The sequence below is a fragment of the Thalassophryne amazonica genome, chromosome 14, assembly GCF_902500255.1.
Source record: "Thalassophryne amazonica chromosome 14, fThaAma1.1, whole genome shotgun sequence".
NCBI classification, from domain to species: domain Eukaryota; kingdom Metazoa; phylum Chordata; class Actinopteri; order Batrachoidiformes; family Batrachoididae; genus Thalassophryne; species Thalassophryne amazonica.
The window spans coordinates 97,397,526-97,421,159 of NC_047116.1; the positions used below are offsets into that span (position 1 = coordinate 97,397,526).

The 23,634-nt window shown below is 43.4% G+C and overlaps 1 protein-coding gene across 2 annotated transcripts in view; it reads right to left on the bottom strand.

Annotated features, from left to right (window-relative positions):
- Positions 1–2,508: 2,508 nt before the first annotated feature.
- The window catches only part of armc8 (armadillo repeat containing 8), a 34,179-nt gene continuing 13,053 nt past the window's right edge, over positions 2,509–23,634 (bottom strand). For both annotated transcript variants that reach the window (XM_034186588.1, XM_034186589.1), the window contains exons 6-22: positions 21,278–21,370; positions 21,113–21,193; positions 20,926–21,001; positions 20,763–20,853; positions 20,098–20,158; positions 19,784–19,984; positions 17,628–17,723; positions 17,463–17,545; positions 17,099–17,180; positions 11,837–11,923; positions 11,483–11,575; positions 8,966–9,115; positions 8,036–8,131; positions 7,750–7,845; positions 7,568–7,640; positions 6,124–6,217; positions 2,509–3,555 (exon numbers count right to left, since the gene is read on the bottom strand). In XM_034186588.1, the coding sequence (XP_034042479.1) occupies positions 3,522–3,555; positions 6,124–6,217; positions 7,568–7,640; positions 7,750–7,845; positions 8,036–8,131; positions 8,966–9,115; positions 11,483–11,575; positions 11,837–11,923; positions 17,099–17,180; positions 17,463–17,545; positions 17,628–17,723; positions 19,784–19,984; positions 20,098–20,158; positions 20,763–20,853; positions 20,926–21,001; positions 21,113–21,193; positions 21,278–21,370 (1,587 nt within the window). In that variant the 3' untranslated portion in view covers positions 2,509–3,521. The remainder of the gene's footprint in view (positions 3,556–6,123; positions 6,218–7,567; positions 7,641–7,749; positions 7,846–8,035; positions 8,132–8,965; positions 9,116–11,482; positions 11,576–11,836; positions 11,924–17,098; positions 17,181–17,462; positions 17,546–17,627; positions 17,724–19,783; positions 19,985–20,097; positions 20,159–20,762; positions 20,854–20,925; positions 21,002–21,112; positions 21,194–21,277; positions 21,371–23,634) is intronic.

Below are 23,634 nucleotides of genomic sequence, written 5' to 3' on the forward strand. Positions count from 1 at the left end.
TTATTCTCAGTAAGATAGTCTACGAGCTGCTGTGACACCACTTTTTCCAGAATTTTAGAGCAAAATGATAGATTTGATATTGACCTATGGTAATGCTATTTAGCCCCAAACAGACAACTCTGTGGCAGAACGCCTGAGCCCTGTGATGTGATGTCCAACGGAGACCAGCAGGGGGAGCTCGCTCCTAACTGTATAAAAGAGGCAGGTTTGCCATTTTGAGGTCAGTTGGTGAGCAGTCAGTGAGAAACTGTGGTTGTTCTCTATAAGACGCTTGTAATAAAATTTGGTGTGCTTTTGCTAAAGCGCAGTCTTTTTCTGAACACACACAAACACTTATTCTGTTGAATGCCTCACAATCACCTCTCACATCGGGGTGAATCTGAGGCATTACTGGTAAAACACTGAGCGATGCAGATGGAAAAGTGCTATATAAATACAGTCCATTTACCATTTGAAACAACATGTGACCAACCCAAAGCTCAGGAAATCCTTGACCATGTACAGACTCAGTGAGCACAGCCTGGCCGTGGAGAAAGACCACCACAGACAGACCTGGCTCCCCAGAGAAGACAGACTGTGACAGACCCACTGCTCACACCAGGTGGAGGCCGAACTGCACTTCATGACCACCTGCCCGCTGCACCAAAGAGACACGAACAGAGACACAGATCACAAACAGCCAAACAGACAAAAGGACAACAAACACAGCAGCAAGGTTTGTTAAGACGAAAAGAAGGAACAATGGACACAAACCACCATAAACCCAAGACAGGAGATTAAACTCCTACGTCACTTTATCTACATATAACACAGTTTATAGGATAATATATTTTTACACAGAAAGCACAATTTTTTTTACTATTATTTTAATCTCACATCTCCTGTTGACACATTTATTTACTGTAGAATATTGTTAACTGTATGTACATCTTAATTTTGATTTTTTTTGCTCTATGTAACACTTGCTTTGACAATGTAAACATATGTTTCCAATGTCAATAAAGCGCCACTGAAACTGAAAATTGATAGAGATTTTTGTTTCCAGAAGTTTAAATAACAACAAATAATGAATATTTATTCAGAGATAAGCACTTTAAAAAAATAAGGAAATGGAACATGCTGACATTTTGAGGATATGTCAACAAAAAAGAAAAAAGTATAGAATCACAAAGTCTGCAAAACCGTTTTTGTTTTGTGGAGTCCAAGATGGCATCCAAAATGGCCACCATTTCACTTTTTCTATTAAACATGTTTGTGTCTAAGGTTAAAAACCTAATTTAAGCTTCTAAATGTAGCTACATATTAAAGCATGAGAAATATTTTATAATGGTTGACAGGTTTTTAACATTGTTAATGTTACAAACTACAGCTACATTGAAATCCAAAGTAAAAGTCCTGAAGTAAATTACTCTTAAAAACTACTCGAGTACTGATTCCTTTCCAGCTGTTGATATTTAATGGCTTATCAATAACCATCGAATCAAATCAGAGATCAGTGCAGAACACATTTACTTTCAGCAAAACACAATGAAACGGGTAATTTGTAGTTTTCCCGGAGTGCTGCAACGAAAGCACCGTGGACGGGCCTTCACCCATCGGACGGACCTTCGCCTGTTTGGACGGGCCTTCATCTGTTTTACGTACAGTCACCTGTTGGACAGACCTTCAACTGTTGGATGAGCCTTCAACTGTAGGACAGGTTCACACATGGACAGTACACAGAAGCGTTGGTACGGTTTGAGCAGATGCTGGTTTTTGGAATCTGTCCGTTCACATTTTTAGATAAATATGGAGGCATGCGGCTTTAAAATATAAAATCTGACATTATTTCTTTTAATTGCATTTCTCAGTATCTTCAATCACATTCCTTTGTTTAAATTGTTCCAATATTTAGTTAAAACACTGAACAGTAATGACCAGATTAAGGAGAATATTTTATTTATCAAACAGATCTTCATCCTCAAATGTCGATTGAAATGCGATTAAACGCAGACGGCGACAGACTTCCTTTAGAGCTGCAACTCTCCACCGTTTGAATCTTCTGTGCTCACACCACGTCAGACGTGGTGCGTGGGGTCGTCCCTCGACAGGTGGGACACATGACGCTGTTTTTTTTTTTTTTTAAATTAGAATGTGTACTGATATTTTCACTTTTCATTTTCACTTAAACGTGTGACGTTCTTGACAGCTGCCCTCATTGGCCACTTCATTAGGCACACCTTGCTGGTACCACGTTAGACTCCGTTTTGCCTTCAGAACAGTTTTAATTCTTGCTGACATCAACTCAACAAGGTGCTGAAGAGATTCTGATGACGCCACACAGCCACAACAGTGCTCCGGGTCCACGCTGAAGCCGGACACAGACACAGTTCTTGACACTCGATATGAACTCCAGGAGATCCTCTCCACCGGGACTACACACCTGTGACGGTTCTGTAGTGAAGCAGTTGAACAGGTGTTCCTAATAAAGTGGATCCTGAACTGTAGCAGTGGAATAAAAGAAGGAGATTCCAGCGGGATGAAGCCGTTTATTCTGCTGCTGTGGACGCAGTTTGTGCCACCGGGCTTCAGCGCCAAACCAGATTTTATCCCAACACTTCATCTGTCCTAACATCAACACTGTGGGCTGATGCCCCCCTCACTTTGGACACACCCACAGACGTAATGCGGACATATTAAACTGTGAGGACATCAACACGCCTGTTAGCATTTAGCTCTGTTAGCACTGTGAGCGGGACATTTCTTCCCATCAGGATCACAGATTTCAGAAAAGCTGCAGCTGCTGCTCCTATGAATCAATGACTTTGAAAAGGGGAGGAGTTAAGTACACACACAAAGTCCCCCCCCAAAAAAACAAACAAACAAACAAACATAAATTACAAAGTATTTCATGGAGTCAAACTTTCAATCACACAGCAGATTCATACTGTGCCAAGAATCCAAGTTCAAAGGAAATCTGTCCAAAGGCAGGATCCAAGGAAATAAACATTTCAAAAATATATTCATGTGTATATTTATATATATATATTTATATTTATATATGTACGAGGTATGTTTCCACAAAAAGCACACCCAGAGTTCTGTGTTTTTCCAAATGTGTCCGTGTGAAGCCTTAAAGTGTCTTTAACGTCCTTAAAATTAAAGGGGGAAGATTGTTCTCCCGCACGTCCGCTTCGGTGCCAAACCGGATCAGGTCTCTGCTGACAAGAGTTCAGATGCACCAAGGCCTCCCTGCCACAAGGTGGCACTGGTCAAGCTGCTGTACTCAATCACATTTGTTTTCACCCACCCCGCAAAAACATGATTGCCCTGCCCACCAAATGACTGATTCTCCAACATCCACAGTTCCAGAGTCTGGAGATCGAGGGCGGTTCTGGTGGTTCTGGGTGGGGTACAGGGGGCGAGGCGTGTCTGTGCAACAGAAGGAGCCTGGAGGTAAATCAACATGAAACGTCCAACCACAGGCGTCCTCATGACAACCGTTAGGTAGGTTGAGAAAGGAGGATGGCTCCCCTCTGTGGTCATGCAAGGTACTGCTGCATCGCGGTCTTTGCCCTGAGACACGAGGGGAAAAAAAAGTCAGCATTTATTTTTAACAGAGTCAAAACAAATGCGTGTTCTGAGTGTTCTCAGTCCTCCAAATAAAAAGTAAATAAATAAACCATAGGACTTAAGAGTTAACAGTGAGCCCCCATGTGGGACCAAGGAACTCCACTAGCCAGTGGGGGGCGCTGTACTTCATCTAAAGACAAAAGAGCTTTCTCCATAACAGAACAAACATTTCCCAACAATAAGCACTTTTACACTGCAGTCAGTCACATTACATCACCAGAACCACTTGTCACCGCACCACCGCGCCACAGGAACGACTGGTCACCGCACCACCTCGCCACAGGAACGACTGGTCACCGCACCACCGCGCCACAGGAACGACTGGTCACCGCACCACAGGAACGACTGGTCACCGCACCACCAAGCCACAGGAACGACTTGTCACCGCACCACAGGAACGAATGGTCACCGCACCACCGCGCCACAGGAACGACTGGTCACCGCACCACCGCGCCACAGGAACGACTGGTCACCGCACCACAGGAACGACTGGTCACCGCACCACAGGAACGACTGGTCACCGCACCACCAAGCCACAGGAACGACTTGTCACCGCACCACAGGAACGACTTGTCACCGCACCACAGGAACGACTGGTCACCGCACCACCGCGCCACAGGAACGACTTGTCACCGGACCACAGGAACGACTGGTCACCGCACCACCGCGCCACAGGAACGACTTGTCACCGCGCCACAGGAACGACTTGTCACCGCGCCACAGGAACGACTTGTCACCGCGCCACAGGAACGACTGGTCACCGCGCCACAGGAACGACTGGTCACCGCGCCACAGGAACGACTTGTCACCGCGCCACAGGAACGACTTGTCACCGCGCCACAGGAACGACTTGTCACCGCGCCACCGCGCCACAGGAACGACTTGTCACCGCACCACCGCGCCACAGGAACGACTTGTCACGCAGCACCGCGTCACAGAACGACTGGTCACCGCAGCACCGCGCCACAGAACGACTGGTCACCGCAGCACCGCGCCACAGAACGACCGGTCACCGCACCACCGCATCACAGAACGACCGGTCACTGCACCACCGTGCCACAAGAACGACCTGTCACTGCACCACCGCGCCACAGGAACGACCTGTCACTGCACCACCGCGCCACAGGAACGACTGGTCACTGCACCACCACATCACAGAACGACTGGTCACTGCACCACCGCGCCACAGGAACTTGTAATCAAATCCATTAAGAGAAGAAAGTGACTGAATTTAATGTTGGGTTACAGAACTACTTCTGAAGTCTCTTTGTGCAGTCAAGACAAAAGCAGCAGAAATGTAACATCCACACTGGAGTTTTTGTTTTGTACTGTGTGTGTATGTGTGTGTGTGAGATTGATGAATAGATTCACACATTCATTAAAAAGATGACAGGACTGCACACCTGTGTGTTTTGGACCGGTTACTGTCCTTCAGCACTGAAGCAGGACGTGCAGGACACACACAGCTAAACTACAGATGAGTCAAAAGTTCAATTATCTCCCCTTTAGATGTCGGGAGTATTTTCCTTCAGGCTCATCTTCATACGGTGCAGAGTTTCAAAGAAAACAAATGGCTTTGGGTAGTTGCACTTACAAGACTGAGACACATGGATGGATGGATGGACAGATGGGTGGATGCTGTGTGTAGGTGTCTCATGTCAATGCACCCATAAGACTACAGAACAGCTCTGGGTCCTGGGTGGTAACCACACAGGCAGACAACAGGTCAATCCCCATCTGTCTGCTGCAACCAGATCCTTGACCTTCTCCAGTCAGTGGGGTCTTTAGCACTAAGGCACCTGTGTGCTAGATCAGAGAGAACACACACATGCGGCCAAGATGTTGCTGATGATCCTCACAGTGCCACTGATCCTCAACTGAGTCCTGATCAGCAGCTGTTCATTTGACAGTCATTCCAGTGGGACCCAGCAATCCTCTACAGAGAGCTGGCACCAAAGACATCCAGTCGTCATCTTCTCACAACCCCTGAGTAAGACAGGAAGCACCAGGATCCCAAAGACCTGGACCTTTGTTCTCCATAAAACTGTCATTTTGCTTTTGCAGCTTTGCATGTTTTCAGCACAGTTCTGTCCAAAGGTACCACAGTTCCACTAAGTACACTATCTGCTGCTCCACCACAGAGACAAGTGTCTGTCACACTCAAATGTAACACAAAGGAGACTGGAGTTGAAGGTGTCCGGGTTTTCCCGGTCTTAGCCTTGGAATGCTGTAAGTCAGACTTGGCCTTGCATGATACAGCGTCGTCACTGCGTGACGAGGCTGTTGTGACTCTTTCATCACTCTTTGTGTATATTTCAGGGTGAAGACATCAAACAGGGTGGGACTGCAGCCGTCTGCCTGAGACCCGACTCCACCAGCGAGGTAACAAACAGAAGCTGCAGTTTTTGGGCTGAACTCGGCGCGTCCATTTTAAAAACAGCAAACCCTTTGGTCACTGCGGCTGGGTGGTGATGTCACCTGTGTGTGGGTGTGGCGCTCATTAAGGCTCACCTGTCACTGAGGTTGGGGTCGGAGGCTTGGCTGAGTTTGTGCAAAACGTCCACAAAGCCCATCTCCCTCAGCTTGTCCTGGCGCTCCTGAGAACCTGAAGAAGGAAGAAAGCAGAACTAAAGCAGCACAAAATAACATTGAGCACATCTGACCTGTAAAAGAGGAAGAGCGCCGACAACAGGAACCGTTTACACGGACATTAAACTTTATACACAATCAATTAAAAAGGTGAGAACTGTCATTTTCTGTGCAGGTTAACTGTTCCCTCAAACTAACTTTAAAATGTGAGATGTTCTCCCATGTCCTCCTTCCTGTTCCTGACACCTCAATGAAAACAGTCTGTGGGGACAACCCCCCCCAACCCCACCAAAAAAAAAACAAAACCCTCTTTTGCTCATGAAAATATACAACGTGTTAAAAAGTGTTTGCAAAGCAGTGATCAGGAAGGAAACTGAGCCAGAGTCTGCAGCAGAGGAAACCCTGGTGAGGTACAGTAGGGGGCGCAGTGGGACATTTTTCAGTTTAATGTATTGATGGCACAAGGCATGTGGCCTTAACAACCTATGCAAGTTACTTTCATTTTAAATATGTTTCTGATTAAATTCTGGCAGTCTTATGAATCAAAACTAAGTGTTTCGGTTCAGATCTTTTTTCCCCTTGAAGATCGTGTTTTTACAGTTTCAGACTTTTGGTCTTCATCTGGCATCGGGGACGTTAGAGGGAGTCCTCACTGCCACTCCACTCCTGTCCAGAAGGTGGCAGTAATGCACCATGTTCTGTAATTCATAGACGTGCTGTTTTGATGATGTGTTTGGACCTGTTTCTGGCTCTACTGGCTACTAAACTTGACGGCACAAGTTTTAAGCAATTTGCGTGGTTTCATTTGTAACCTTACTTTGCTGCACAGCTTGCCTGTACAATTGGGCAGCAAGGATTTTTTTTAATGAATAAATGCATCAAGGTTTTTGGGTGAACTTGCAAAATCGACAGTGGATCAAATACTTATTTGCCTCACTGTGTATACATAAAAGTAAGTCCTTTCGGCTACTCCCTTGTTTGCACTTGGGGTCGCCACAGCAAATCCAAAGTGGATCTGCATGTTGAATTGGCACAAGTTTTACGCCGGATGCCCTTCCTGACGCAACTCCACATTACATGGAGAAATGTGGCAGGGGTGGGATTTGAACCCGGAACCTTCTGAACTGAAACCAAGCGCATTAACCACTTGGCCACCACCCCTGCTTCACTGTGTATATATACATATGTATAAAATAAAACTACAGACAAGCGGCGACCATTTGCTGGATCCTGCAGTTCACTTGATGTGCAGTCTCATCTGCAAACGTTCCAGTGTGCAGTGTTAATTTACTCAACTTGACATCGTAGGTCCTGTGATGTGAACATTTCTCAGATGCCTAGCCCACTGATGCGGACCATCACTTACCATCTTCCTCATTCCAGATGAGGTTGGAGACACAGAAGGTGGCAGCGAGCTGGAGCTTCACATTTGTATGACCCTGAGCGACACAGAAATGACATCAGCACAGATTTCAGAGTAAAAACACATCATTGTTGTTTTAAATACAGAGGCTTTGTGAGAAGGTCGTGGAGCAAGAGACACTGTACCATGTAGTACTTGATTTTCTGCAGCATGTCGTCATTGGTCATGATCAGTTCCTTGGCGGTGTTACCATCAGCGATGTTAGCTAAGATACACAGTGTCTGACACACAGAAAAGTTGAATAATTACTAGCTGCCCATTTAGTTTTGATGATGTCAAGCCCAATACCTACAAATACACTGTTATGGGACATGCCCAGTTTATGGATCTGTTGTGAGTAAAGCCACTTTGATGCAGTCAGCAGGATGTTGACTTCAGACACTAATCAACACAACAAAAAAATGCCTTCACCTGTTCTTTGACCTCTATGTTATGCTCCGCCTCCAGGATGAGGGTCACGGCCTGCATGATCTGCTTCCCGTGAGAGCTCATGATCTGGTCGATATGCTGAAAAACACCACAGTCAGGAGAGAGAGGATGTAGACAGTCAGTGTGAACGCTGTAGCTCAGAAATCAGGATAAACAAAATAAGCATCTGCTGTCAGATTCATGACAAACATCAGGTGACTGGTAAGAAAAACCTGCACTCTTTTGCCCCTTGCTGCCTGCATGACTTGCTACTCATGTACTGATCTGATAGAGGTACTGTGATTCACACCCAAAAGCAGAAGGTGGCGATAATGCACCATAAAGCTGGATGAAAACACCCATAAAACAAGAAGCTCTGAATGACAGAGACACCGTATCTTAGAGAATGAGTGAATTTAATAAATCAGGCTCTCAAACTGAAAGACCAGATTCTTTAGTTATAACTTTGTAATTTACATATATAACTTTCTTACTACTCCAAACTACACTTGTTTGGACTGTGTGAGACAATCAGCAGGACAACTAGGCTAAGCTTGTCAGTTCATTCGACACAAGAAGCAGTTCACTCACACTTCTGTGCCTAGTACAATAATATTAATTAGCTTCATTAGGTTCTGCTCATTAATGTGGTTTTTCAGCAGTACCACCACATTTCAAAAACAAATGTTATTTAAATCAACCAGTTCGACTTGTATGTTTTTAACTCTTCATGACACATTACATTTTTGAACAGATGCAACAAATACTCTGGGCAACTTAAAGTCCAGAAAATACAGTAATGAATATTAAATTATGAACAAAATTGAGATTCTCCAGTGTTGAGCTGGGTCAGCACCACTGTGAATGTACCAGCAAAGCCTTCAGCAATAACATTCTTTTGAGTGTGCACGAAGAATGAAGATGGAGTCTCACCGGACGTGTTGACAGTAGGTTCCGTAGCAAACCAAGTGTCTTCATCAGCACGTTGGTGTCTGGGTCCAAGAGCAGCCGGAACAGCTGCTCCGTACCCAGACAGCGAACAATCTCCACCTTTACCTTCTGATCCGCCTGGAATGCCATATTCTACACACACACACACACACACACACACACACACACACACACACACACACACACACACACACACACACACACACACACACACACACACACACACACACACACACACACACACACACACACACACACACAGTCAGCAGGGGGCAGTTGTGAGCACAGCTAACCAAAAGGTTAGCTTCACTAACAGTTAATCTGCTAAGTGAAAAGTTATCTTTTATAAAGCTAAACCGATAAACCCCTCAAAAATTTTGTGGAAGTTACAGATAAAAGCTAAACCAATAACTTTCAGTATTGATTTCAGTACACTAGCAGCTACTGACACAACAACAAACCAGCAATTCTGTGTCAGATTAGCAATAGAGACCTGGTGACCAAGGAAGAGGAGGAGGAGGGATAATAAAGACAATTTCTCTTTACCACATACAGACTTGCCGGCATATCACGCAAGTCATCAACAGGCAAATTTTAACCAAACTTATTCCAGACATGTTATTTAAATGAATGTCATGTCTGGTGTTTTATAAAGTGAAAATGTCAGCTATATGTTTTAGTTTTAAAGTAATCCACTAATTTTGAAGGTTTTAGTGTTTGGACAGACACACATGCTGCAGTGCATTATGGGTAAAGTTTCGCGACAGGAGAAATGCACTGAGATGCTCTGATCAGGCTGCACTTTAACTGCTGCACACGGACAACAGCATTAAACCCTTTGTATATTGTGCCTAAAACGCACGTGAATATATTCTCAGGGTATACAGATGTTGTTATTGTGTTTGTTTTTTGTAAACATGCCAGAAACTCAGGCTTTGTGAGCTGTGATTGCTTCCTGTTCATGTCATTTTGGAGGAAAGTGAAGTTTGCTCTTTAAAGTCCTGCTTATTGTCCTTTACAACACTGTTTGTCCTCTTTGTTCCAGAGTAACATATATGTCTGAAATTCGGTTTGCGTTTATTAAATTCCATACAGATTAAGCGTAGAAGACACAGATTATTTGGAATATTTGTTTTAGCAGATTTTCAGGGCCTCTACTGCCATCTACTGGCCAGTAGGCAGTATTCACCCTATTGAGATATTCCATAATCCTGTGCATGCCAGAGAATTGCTGCAGTCTCTTATTAATGTGATGAAAAGCATAAAAATGTACATTTTGGTTGTATAATTATTATTGTTGTCATGTGAATTCTCTGTGGTATTTAGACCGCAGCAACTCTCTGGTGCACAAAGGATTATGGGATATCTCAATAGATGAGGGAAATCACCAAGATACCCAGAGAACTCCGTGGGAGTTACAGGCATCTGTGCTATGATTATTTGAGACGTGATGTGTTTCTGTGGACATGATCCAGCACACAGATATCTCAGTGCTGAGGACCCCAGCAGCTGAAGGTCAAGGACACGCCCACATTTTACCTGCCTGTGGCAGGTGGATGGTATACTGCAGAGAGGTGGACCGGTTGTCTGCCTGGGTGGTGGCCATCCAGGTCCTGGGGCACTTCCATAGTGGTTGCAGCTCACGCTCCCAGACTTGGAGCACAGCGCTGCAAGCGGCTGAAATTCTATTTGTTAAACTCATCGACACAAGAATGTTTTGACTGTTTCAACTTCGCTGTGGTGGTGTACAGAAGTAAAATCACAAATGGTGTCACTGTCCAAATACCTATGGACAAAACTAGGCATCAAAGAAGAAAATACTAAACAAATTGCCAGTGCTTCTGAGTGATGTCATAATTTTCACTTTGCATATAATGTTTTTTTGTTGTAGCACTTTGCAATAGAGGGTAATGCTGTTTTGTTAATGGGGGGGGTCACATGTTTTTTTCCCTGAGTTTGAGAGATCCTGTGACTTATATACAAAATAAATAAATTAAAATATCACATGTTCATTAATAATAATTTACATCAGACTTTCTCAGGAGTCGAGCACAAAACAAAATAAAATCCAATATTAAAAGTACACTACAACAATGGAAAAAAAAAATTGAAATTAAAGAACCGATTAAATAATGAATAAATGAAACAGAGTCGTGTTTTTATTGTAGCGTTTCCAACACTGTGGAAATGTTATCCAATATGTTCAATATTATAAGATGCATTAAAATAATATATGTGCAATGGACGTTTATTTGTCCATCAAAGTAAAGTGAGTAAAGCACTCTGGGGCCTTACTGCTAACAAATAAAGCTGAAAACAAATTAATGTGTCCTTTTGGAAAAGTTGTCTGATAGCTGGAAGCAATTAAAACTGGGAGATTCCCATTTTAAGGAACACAGCTGATGAACAGAAACAAACAAAAGAAAAAAAAACAGAAGAACAGATGTTTTAATGAAGACAGGAAGCTACAAAGCGAGTGACGGTGCAGCGTGCACTGACCATCAGGGCCCAGATCCCGTTGACTCTCAGAGCCGGACTCTCACTCTGCGTCAGACTGCACAGGAGCTCAATCACGCCAGACTCCAGAATGGGCTGCAGAAACACAGAAGCTAACCAATGTGTCCGTGTACGACATCACATCCTGCACAGAGAAATCTCTACGGCTTCCTTAAAATGCAAACACACACACTCCAGCCCCACTGGTGCCCATGGTTATACCCGTTATACCAACTGATGCACACACAACAACACCACTCCTGTATGACATCACATCCTGTACATGCTACTCATGTCCCTGAGGGTGGATGAACAGACAAACGGACACATTCGTGTGTTGTGACCGTGTGTGTGTACCTCTTTGCTCGGTGAGAACTCCAGTAACAGGTTGCATAGTGTAGAAGAGGCCATGACCAGAACTTCATCCGGGGCATTCTGCAACAGCTTCATGCACCAGCAACACAAAGTATTAGTCTGCATTCATTTACCTTACAAAGCCCCGATGGCTCTCAGCCATTACACAAGAACCAGTAAACAAGGATCAATGAACCAGTACCAGGCTCCACACAAACTCACTGCAGCGGCCGGGCACTTTAAAGACTACAATAATCACTGGAAGTTTATGTTTTGAAGGCTTTCCACAGTACAAAGTACTCCTCAACCAAAAACATGTTTCCTCTTGTTGTGCTTCTCTGTGGACACACATATTGATTTGGCACAGGCCACACAGTCAGATCAGGCCTGAGAGAATGCAGTGGTGCCACGCATCACCACATCCATCACACTACAGAACCGTCTTGAGCCCTGGATGGCAACAAGGCCCAACCTCCGGCCTTCTGTAATGAAGCCCACCTGGAAGAAGTAAAAGTTGCAGTTCCTTGACTGGCCAGTTGAGGCTGGCTGTGAGCAGGTTCCCACAGAACCCCATGTTAAAATGTCCAATGTTAAGCCATAAAGTTCTGTATCATTAGGAGAGTGGCTGCTTTGAGTGACAGCTCGCATGTGCCACTGAGCCGAGCTCCAACTTAGACCTCCAGCTGCTCACAGACCGCTAGCTGTGGCTGCTAGCTCTTGTGGACAACTGCATGTCTTTTATGAACATTTTTTTTTTTTTTTTTTTACAAATATCTGTAGTAATATGACTTGTTGTGCGGTTAAGTGTCCAAAATGAACCATCAAAGAAATCTGTACTCCAGTATCAAGTGAATATTCATGTGATTTATTTCTGTATGCTAATGGAGTTAGGATTCTTAGAAACTGGTAGCTTGATGACGTCAGATCTAGTTAAAACATGATTACTTGATGAAATAAGCAGGTCAGAATTTTTAATAATCACACCCAAGCAGTTTAATAATAATAATAATAATAACTACCCATTCATTCAAAAATATCTCTGAACAAAACACCCAAACCAAAGTTTAACTCTGAGATAGGGTATGTTCAGGCTTCATTCAACCTGCCCAGGTGGCACACAGGCTCGCACACGTTCCACGCTCTTTACCCGTTTAGAGATTAGCTGGGACGTAGGTGTAGTAAGGACTGCCAGCATGGCAACGCCCAGTGGAGCAATTCACTGGCTTCTAAATGGCTGTCCCAGGTCTCGTCCGTAAACTTATGGGTGACGTCACACAGGGTTTGTCCTGTGTATACAAAATCTATGGACAGCAACCACCCAGAGAGACAACCAACCCTAGAAAGTAACCATTTATCTGCTGCAGCCAGGTGAAACGTGGACTTAGCCTTCGCCAGCTCTTCTCAACATTCTACTTTCGTTCTGCTCTTATCTGCAGCATAGGACATTTTACGTGTCCATTGGTCAGTTTTCCTCATCTTTTGCTCCCATCTCCTACGAGGTCCCTCAGGGGTCTATCTTGGGTAGAGTCCTCTTCTGCCTGTACATGCTCCCTTTAGGAGACATCATCAGAAATAATAAGATCTGTTTTCATTTTTATGCAGATAATCACTGCCAATCACAGTTGTACCTCCCACTAAAATCTAGGGACTCCATACAGTCTATTCTCGCTGTCTTGAGGACATTAAAGGCTGAATGGCAAGTAACTTCCTCCAGTTAAACAGTGATAAAACAGAAGTTATCATATCTGGTCTTCTCAAATCCAGAAGCACCGTTACTTATAAATTAGCTTAACTCACTTCATATGTCAAACCTTATACAAGCAACTTGGGTGTCATTCTTGACTTGGAGCTTTGTTCTGACAGACATACAAGTTGTTAAAGTAGACCTGCATTGAAATAAATGCAGTCAGATCTTTGGACCAAAAAATGACTGATATTTACACATAAGATCCTTCTGAATGTAGTAAAGTAAATCTGCAAGCCCAGATCTGTCATTCAACGGAGAAATCTTCATTTAAAAATGACAAATTTACAGCTAAAATTTAGCCCTCCGCAAAACTGTCATCACATCCGGGACGCTGCCGAGACGTCAGGGAAAAGACCCTCTCCCAGCATGCACTGCGCGCGCCAACCGTAATTTGTGGATTTACGTCAGTTTGCATCTGCAGCTTTTTCTTGTCTTATACGGAAGGATCTACTTTTTAAAAACTTCATATTGTCTTGCGGCACGTTTGGTGAGTACACATTTCTTTTATTTGTGCTTGAAAATTATTTTGGGGGACTTTTTCATACGCCGTTTGATTGAGTGGTGTCGCATTGAAAATCTACTGTCTTTCGCCTCCGGTGTTACTGTCGCGGGGTACGGAGGCGGGACCCGCAAAGAATCCAAGTCATTAAAAAGATATAAACCTCTCTCAGCAGCCACGGAGCTCTGCGGCTCCGATTACCGAGGCGTGCAGCGCTGCGGAAAGTCTGTCCTTGCAGCTACAGGTGTCACCGGCCGCTCCGCATCAAAACAGCGAGTGTAGTCTCTGGACTTTTGCCAAGTTGGCTGCACCTCCATTCAGTAGACAGGGAGGTGGTGTCGGCTGCACAGCAGACACGGGGGCGGTGAGTGGCCCGCTTCAGCATTTACTGAGCACGCAGACTCAGTAAGCGCAGCGGAGGCAGAGAGCGAGGCGTCGGGGAAGAACGTCGCCCGCTGTCGATGTCGCCGCTGATCTGAGCATGCAGAGCTGTATCTCACATTCATTGCAGCTTACTTTTGGATGCTGAAACCAGGACGTGTATAACAGTAACATTACTAACAGATAAAATCAATTTCAACGTGGGATCCGACTGAGGGTGGGAGTGCTCCGTCTTCTGCTGGACACCACTGCAATGTCCCGGATGTACAAACAGTTTTCGCTGAGGGCCAAATTTTAGCTGCAAATCTGTCATTTTTAAATGAAGATTTCTCTGCTGAATTCCAAATTTGGGCTTGCAGATTTACTTTACTGCATTCATAAGGGTCTTATAAATACATATCAGCTATTTCTTTCTGAGATCTGACCACATTTATTTCAATGCAGGTCTACTTTAAGAACAGCTTTTATCAGCTAAGAATGATCTCTCGTTTGAAATCCTTCTCAAAAACAGAACAGGAGAAAGTAATTCATGCCTTTATTACATCACGGATTACTGCAACTCTCTACTTTGGCTTTCCTCAGCATTATTATGTTTATGATCTATTTAATGTTTTTAGTTGTTTTACCATTTATCTACTTTTTGTACAGCACTTTGGTCAGTGAAGCTGTGTTTAAATGCACTTTAAAAATTGAATTTACTTACTTACTGGGGCAACAACCACAGACAGGATCTGTTCATTGATCAGGACAAAAGGATTGAGGGTCAAAGATCAAAGGCTGGCTCAAAGGGCTCAAGATTAAAAATAAAATCCTGGATCTGAATCTGTACCCAAATGCTGTCAGGTTGTCCTTGGCTAAGATCTAACACTCCAACAAATGTCACCAAAATCCATTCATGTCCCTTTGAGATATCCTGCAGACTATGTGACAGACAAAAACACGAGTGACCCTCCAAAAGCTCAGACAAGAATACCAGAAAAAATGTGTTGACAGAAAAAAAAAAAAAAAAAAAATCATATCCAAGTAAGGAGGCTCATAACACAAACTGATTTACACCATCTGTGCCTGGAAGAATTCCAGCATTATACTCTGAGAAGCTTGTAAAAAGGTGATCTAACATCATTTGATTAAACAGCAAATTTATTTATCTTCATCATTTCTCCAAACAAAAACTCTACTTGAAATAAAGTAAAGTACGACCCTTTGGCTGCTCCCTTGTTCCCCCCCACTCGGGGTCACCACAGCAGATCTGAGGAAGATCTGCATGTTGAATTTGCACAAGTTTTACACCGGATGCCCTTCCTGACACAACTCCACATTAAGGCCCTGTCACACCTTGACGATTTAGCCAGCGTACGCTGACCATATTAAAAATGCTGACGTACGTCTAATAGGTTCTGAGTAAGTTTTGTGTAAGTTAAGAGCATGTTGAAGCACACTGATATATGTCGTAATACGCCCAGCACCTCGAAAAATTTTGGCCGTGCTTAAAATTTTCAACACATGCCAGTGTATGACTCATACATTCTGCACATGTAAGTTTTACAAGTTTCTTGTAAGTTGCTCATAAGTCGAAATAAGATTGATTGAATGCTGTGTCCTCATGTGAACAGACTGTTTCAAATATTAAACCATCACACATGGAGGAAATATAAAGTCTTAATCTGACCTGTTATGTCGTTATAGTTGGATTCATCATCACAGCCTGACAAAAACGTATGCACATAAAGCCTCCTGATTTTCAAAAACGATGGCTGAAAATACTTTAATTCCTTGTCCTGGCTGAAGAAAAGTCCCTCTGTGACACTGGCACTTTGCACTACATTTGCTCTGTCAGATCATGGTTTCTGCACCAGAGGACGTCCATCAGGTTGCTGAGTTGCAGTACCTGGTGTGGTTGGGCTGATCCGGGACTAGCACAGTCTGTTGCAGGTGTAATCTGTTGGTTGGGTGTCTGTGGGTGCTGGTTCGAATCTCTGCTGTGAGCAGAGCCTCCTTTCCCCCACCAGGTCTCGCTCTTTGCGCTACAAGTTGAAAGAGTCACAGCACCTCATTCATTAATGTCTCAGTTACTACAGGCGTCAGTCGATTCTCTCTGCACGCGATGAAATTATCCCATGATCCACAAAAAAAGAAAAAACAAAACAAAGGAATTAATGTTAAAATTACTGTTTTGCCTCTGTGTGGAGTGGAGAAGCCGCACGACACTGTGCGCATGGTTGATGTCGTGCTTGTCAATATTTAAGTGTTCCACCTTTCAATCAAAAGGGTTCTGCCTGTGGCGGAAACGCAAACCAAGCCAGACTGAACTGTTCCGACACATATAATACCGTGCAGCACAGACCCGAACCATTTGGTGGAAACGGGGCTGTCAGTATACACTAGTTAAGTTGTCAAGGTGTGACAGCGGCATTAATTTACTAGATGATGCCTGCATTTTTAATACAGTTGGCATATGCAGGCTAAATCGTCAAGGTATGACAAGGCCTTTAACCCTAACCCTGCCACACTCTACCTCAAGTAAAGTAAACCTTCTAATTTGGGTCAAACTGGGTTTGAAAGGTTTTTGTCAAGGTGTATGTAAACTTGTGGCCTCAAGTGTCCATCATGACATTTGCTTCCTTCACATCTCACCAACCTTCATGAGGGGTTTCCAAACGGCATGGTCATGAAAACTGGTCCTCAGCTGCTGCACTGACCGTGAAAGACTGTGAAGACACCTGGACCAAGGATCACATGAACAAACAAACAAACACGAGATGTTCAGTCACAGATTCTTCAGGCTGTTCCACTGGCCACTTGATTGAGACTTTGTGGTCTGAGATGACACAGTAACACTGATGCAGACTTTGGTCTCTAAAGACCCTGGAAGGACTAAAACCACATGACACAGAAACACTGAGCAGTGATGTCAAAACCTTCTTCTCAGGTCTTTTCTCTGAGTTACTCCATCGTGGAGGAAAGAACACGGAGAAGCAGAGGAGACTGGATTCTTACCATACCTGACAGCTGCTAGGCGGACTTTAATGCTGGATTCCGATAGGCCACTGACTATCCTGTCCATCATGTTCTCCGTCTCTGTGATCTGGAAGGAGTCAGGAGGTTAGAAAATAAACACTCATGTTCACAGCAACACGGACTGACACGTCCACTCGAGAAGAGATCACCTTTTTCCGAATGTCCTCATCATTGGAGCCGAGCGAGGCGTAAAGTTTGAAAGCAGCTTGTCTCAGTTCATGGGCGTGTTTCAGGTCATGGTCCAGCTACACAACACAAGGTGGACACAAAGTCAGTGGTTTTGTTTTTTGGAAACAGCAATATGCTCACTAGTTCAGGGGCCAAACAGGTCTTCGATACCACGTAAGGGGACTAAACCACTCTTAGAACCCAGTCTGTGTATAAAGTTGTTTACACAACAATGTATGGTGGCCATCCCAGTGTGGCAGCTGTGGTGATGCAAATTATTGTTTGAGTTAACAGGGTTTTGAAAAGGAATAGCTTGCACATGCTTAGTTATCATGTAATATATGTGACAGACTCCAATGGATGTTGACCTTGTAAGCATTCACCACCGTCTAAACTATTCCACTTATTAATCCTACTATTACACTCAGTCATAGTGCAAACTATACCTGTTCTATGATCAGACAAATAACACTGTATATGTTTCAATATGACTGGAGCATTTTTACATGTTGACCCGTGTGTCATTCTTCACTGACTGCTACCTTGATCCAGCTGCCACCCTGGATGGCCACCATACAGCAGTGTATGTCATGGTCCACTGAGGCTGGATTATAAGTATCGTTTAGTCGCCTAAAGTGGAACTGACTGGGTCTAAATTGCCTACGAAGAGTTACTGTCAAACATCTGCCATAAATGACTATATTCAGAAAATAGAGCTGCTATGATTAATCAATTATTAACAGACTATTAAATTCACTGACAATGATTTTGATAATTACTGAATTTAGTTTTTTTAAACAAACAAATTCTCAGATTTCAGCTTCTTAAGATCAATCAAACCAATTAACCAATAATATAAATAGTTGTTAGTTGCAGTCCTTTTGGGAAACTCAGATTAATTAAATCATGGCTCCAGGTTAATGGTTAAAGGGTTTTGTGGATCAGCTGTGTTCCACTGTGAACAGTCTGTGTTCAAGTAAAAGACAACAGGGGGCAGAAAAGAATAATGTTTGTGTCCCTTTCAGTCACAACAGTACGACTCCACGGGAGACTTTTATTTCACAGAGATGAGGGGCTGAGTGCAGACACACTGACAACCACAGAACATTCACTGCTCCAAACCCCAGCAACACATCAGCTAAATAACACAGAAATGAAGAATCACAAAGAGGAAGAAATGTGGAAACATAAAGAAAAATAAGATCTGTGAGCGCGCTGACAAAAATCACACCAAGCACCTTCCCACTCCATCTGCCTGCGCTGGTGGCGGCTTAGACAGAAAAACATGGACGAGTGCAAACCAGCTTGTGTCAACAATAAATGCTCCAGCCACCAGAATAAAAGGACACAGAATGAGGACAAACCCTTCTGTACATGGTGAACCTTGATGCACCAGATAGAGCTTTGCTTTTCCTGTTATATCCCATAGACGTGTCTGTACATGCTGGATGCTGAATAAATGACAAACAGCTGTTTATGACACTCACACTGCACATCCCGTGTGCACGTCACTCTGCTCTGGCCAGCTAACAAATACAGCAAGAAGCAGGATACTTGCTACCTGGGCGAATACTGCCCACAATACACAAAAAACCACATCAAAGTAAAACCAGAATTACAGACCAGACAGAACGCGGCTGTGGATGGTACCAAAACACTTCATCAATAACGGCTAACGTGAAACATTTCAAGTCTTTGTTCCAGAATCCGCATAAAAAGGAAGATATCGTGTGTGTGTGCTGCCACGTGGTGATCAGTAACACCTGCTGGATGGTTCAGGAATGTGCATCCATATGGCAATTAAAAAGGACAGTCAGTGCACAGTCTGTACACACAAGCACATTTGTAATTTATTAAAATGTTTCCTCCAGAATGTTTGATTCTTTGCAAATCGTGAGATGGTTTAGATAAAATCAGACCAAAAAAAACAACTCCACACACACACACCTTACACTCTCAAATGTAAAAACTAATCACGAGGAGCTCCTTTGATAACACAGAACCCATGGAATAAGTACCAGCTGAATTTCTGGGTCAGTGATGACTGGAAGCTCCAGTGTCCAACTGCAGTGGACAGGCAGCCGCAGGGACCTGAATGTCAGACATAAAGGGCAGCAGACCGGGCCGGCGGACTCACCCTCTTGATGTCAGTGATTGCAGACACAGAGCTGGGGTACTTGAAGTAGTCGGCCAGCATGGCCACAAGGTGGTCGGTGGTGCTGGCAATCCTCTGGAGCTCAACATCTGGCTCCATCAGATAGGCCAGAGTCTCTGCACCTTCCACCCGCTCCTCCAGCAGGTGCTCTTTACTGCACATCCGCACCAGACACGGCAGGGCCTAGACACGAAAAGGACGTGATGGTCAACACAGTGCTGCAAAGACAGCACGGACCAAACAGGCAAGTAGAATGAAAATGATGCAGAGGTCCATAAAGACCAAACAAAACTGACTTTTAGGACAATGCAGCTGTCGTCCGTTCTGATGGCGCCTGCTCGACACATATATGTCAGACTGGGACAAAAGGACAGGAGGCCACAGAGGGACAGTCAGTTTACGAGGTCTGCTTCAAAGTGTGGTTAAAAGACAACAGCGGGCTTTTAAAAACTGCCCGACGTTAAAACACAACTAGATTAGTTCTGTAACTTCAGTAATAATATTTCTTTGGAGGATCCTTGGAAAGACGTATGTCACAGCTACTCAGGCCGGATTTCCACACGCTACCTCTGCACCGAGTCACGGTCAGTTATGTCTTTGCTCCGCCCTACACACATGCTTGTTGCAGTGTGTGAGAGAAAGAATTTACAAGTGACAGTGAATGCATCAGGGAGTGTATGTGTGTGTGTGTGTATGCACAAGCAAAAACTTCACAGAACTAAAAAAAAAACAAAAAACAACAATAAAGGCCAAATTTATAAGCAGATTCACAGGCATAACGGACTGCAGACAGAATGCAAATGTAGTGTGTGGAAATCCGGCCTTGAGGAGACTAAGTCGATTTGTACTGTGAGGAACGGTCAGGCTATGACATTCACGCCATGTGGCGCATTTCTCTGGTCATAGTGCAGAACTGTGAACGTCACAACAGCATGAATGGTGGTGGTTGGGTTTTACTCACCATTTAGCTGCTGTTAGCTGCATTTCAACAGGCTGATCCCTTTGCATCATTATAACAAATACCTGAGAGAGCAGCTCGCTGTCCACCAGCACTGGGAACACAAACAGGCTCAGGCTTAGAAAGACGTTTAGGAGGAGACGTTTAAGGCGAGAGCTTTCCTCACCGTTCACCAGTGTCAAGGAGACCTGAGAGTTCTCATAGGCCAGGACTGAGAAACACTTTAAAGCTTGCATCCGGACCTGGAACAGCAGCAGAGGAGGACAGATATCTGAGCATTAAAGCTGGGCTCCAAGAAAGAAAGGACACACAGAAAGACAGACTACGACACACAGGGGAAGACAGTCAAGTACCTTGTAAGAGGAAGAGGTGAGCAGAGGGGCAATATTCTGGATGGCCCCATGATTGAAGAGAACCGTCTGGTGCTCCGGCGTCTGCAAACAGTCACACAGCTTCTGTCAGTGAGGACTCTGCGTCTCACCACATGTGTGAAGGTTCCACCATGTACCTACTAATACCTTACAACAGTGGGAGAAGATCTGCGTGATGTATTCCTGGGTTCTCTGGGAGCGGCTCAGTAGTGACATTAGATGGGGAATCACAGTGGAGTCCTGCAAACATTCACACAATCCTTAAAACGGGACGCCTTCTAACCCGACATGTCTTCAGAAGCAATGCACAGTCGGAGCTGCAGTGATGTCATCTGGTACACGTTTACCAACTAAATGAAATAATGTTTTGAAAAAAAAAAAAAAAGAAACAAGTGACTAAAGGGCCTTTCACACAGAGCGTGCAAATGTGGCACGCATTGCTGTAAAACCCAATATTTTCAATGAGAAGTGTCATGCAAATGCTGTGTCGCGGCAAAAACCGTACTTGTGCAACGCTCTGCTGGGAGCGTGCACCACTGCTTGACATCAAACTCACCGCGGTCAAAGTTCAATCCAATCCAACTTTCACCGCTGTGCGCTGTGACTTCGCTTTGTGTGTCCATTAGAAATGAGGCATCAAGCCAAAACACGGAAGACAACAGATGTGTGTCAGAAGAACATCAGAAGTGGTAATTTATACACAGCAGTTTGCTAAAGAAAATCCGTACAAATGTTTTAGTTTTTTTCCCCTCAAGATTAATTTCTGATTACTGTACATTTTGGAGTTTAAAAAAAACATTTCTTACATTAGAAAACTTGTAATTAAAACAGTTTTAATTAAAAAAGAAAAAAATTCTTTAGCAATCTTTGACGTTCATCTGTTAATTAAAAACATAACTTATCTGTTGTTGTTTCAGATGAGATTTCTTGATTAACATTATAAGGAACCTTGGCCATTTATTTTAGACAACTAAAATAGCATGAAAAGTAATTAAGAGTTTTTTTTATTGTCATGGACACAGTAAATACAGGCAGTTATTTCACACAATGAAATTCTTATTCTTTTCATTCTCCCTAGAAAATATGCATGTAGAAAGTTTACATCAGATGATTTAAAAAAACAGCACATTACTAGACTGAAAAATGTATTATATGCGCTATTTAAAGGATGTACAGTTTAGAGGATGTGCGGAGGTGCAGTTTATCAAGTATTGGCAATTTTGTGCAATATTTTGTAGTTTTAAGCAGCATTCCTGTTGTGCAGGAGTCATAAGGTGCATAAATAGTGAACATAGCTGTTATGACAAATACTTAGAAGATGACAGTAATAATGACAAGGAGAAGAATGACAGTGAAGTAACAGTCACACAGCCTAATGGCCTGTGGGTAGAAGCTGTTCCTCAGCCTAGCAGTCCTGGACTTCAGACTGCTGTAGTGTCTGCCTGATGTTCGGAGTGTGAAGAGTGAGTGTTGAGGGTGTGTATTGTCCCTGATGAGGTTGTGTGTCCTACATAGGACTCTGGTTTGGTAAATGTCCTGCAGTGAGGGAAAGACTGCCCCAGAGATGTCCTGTGTAAGTAACGTGTACATTTTTATGTCTGGTAGAGTCATTCGTTCATTCATTCATATCTGTATTTCAACCAGGAAAAAAAGATCCCGTCCGTAAATAAATATATTTATTATAAACATAACATAAACCTCATGATGAAATCATTTTTTAATTTAGTCATTTCAACATTTAATTATGTCCTTGTTGACTATGTGATTGCTTTTAATGTTGTAATCAGGATAGAGTAGTTACTAAAATATGGATTTGACAATTCTAGTGATTGTGAATGCTTTGAAAAGATGCACAATAGAGGCGGGGCTTCTTCTACTGTGGAAATGCCTTTTTTGACTGAAGTTTGACTTAATGGACATGTCTAATGATTCATTCATTTAATGTAATATTAAAATAGGAAACAGCTTTTTCATATAATAAAATAGTTGCTCTTTAAACAGCCTATTTTTTTATTTAGGAGAGTAGCAGGAGGTGTGAGTTTTCAGACACGACAGGCGAGCTGGACCCTCAGGACAATTAACCAGATGAAGGTCTTCTCTACAGCTTCAAGCTTTAGGTGGAGTTTTGTTGTTGTTGTTGTTTGGAGACAGTTTCCTCACAATTTGAAGAGCAGTGATGTTCTCTTCTTTCTTCTGTTCTTCAGGTTTTGCTGTTCAGCTCCATCATTGGAAGTTTTTGAAGTGCATCTGTATTTACAAGGTTCTCTGCACAGCAAATGTTGAAATGTTCCTGATGTGGGACAAGTGAAGAAATATGTTTCTTAAAATATAAAGAAACACGAAACTGTGCTGTTTTCTTTGAGGTCTGATGACTAAAAAGTTCTGTTCTGTGGAATGATCTCCCTGCGCCAATAAAACAGTCAGATTCTGTGGAGACTTTCAAGTCCAGACTTAAGACACACTTATTTTCCCTCTCATATGGCTAGCATACTGGTACAGTTTTG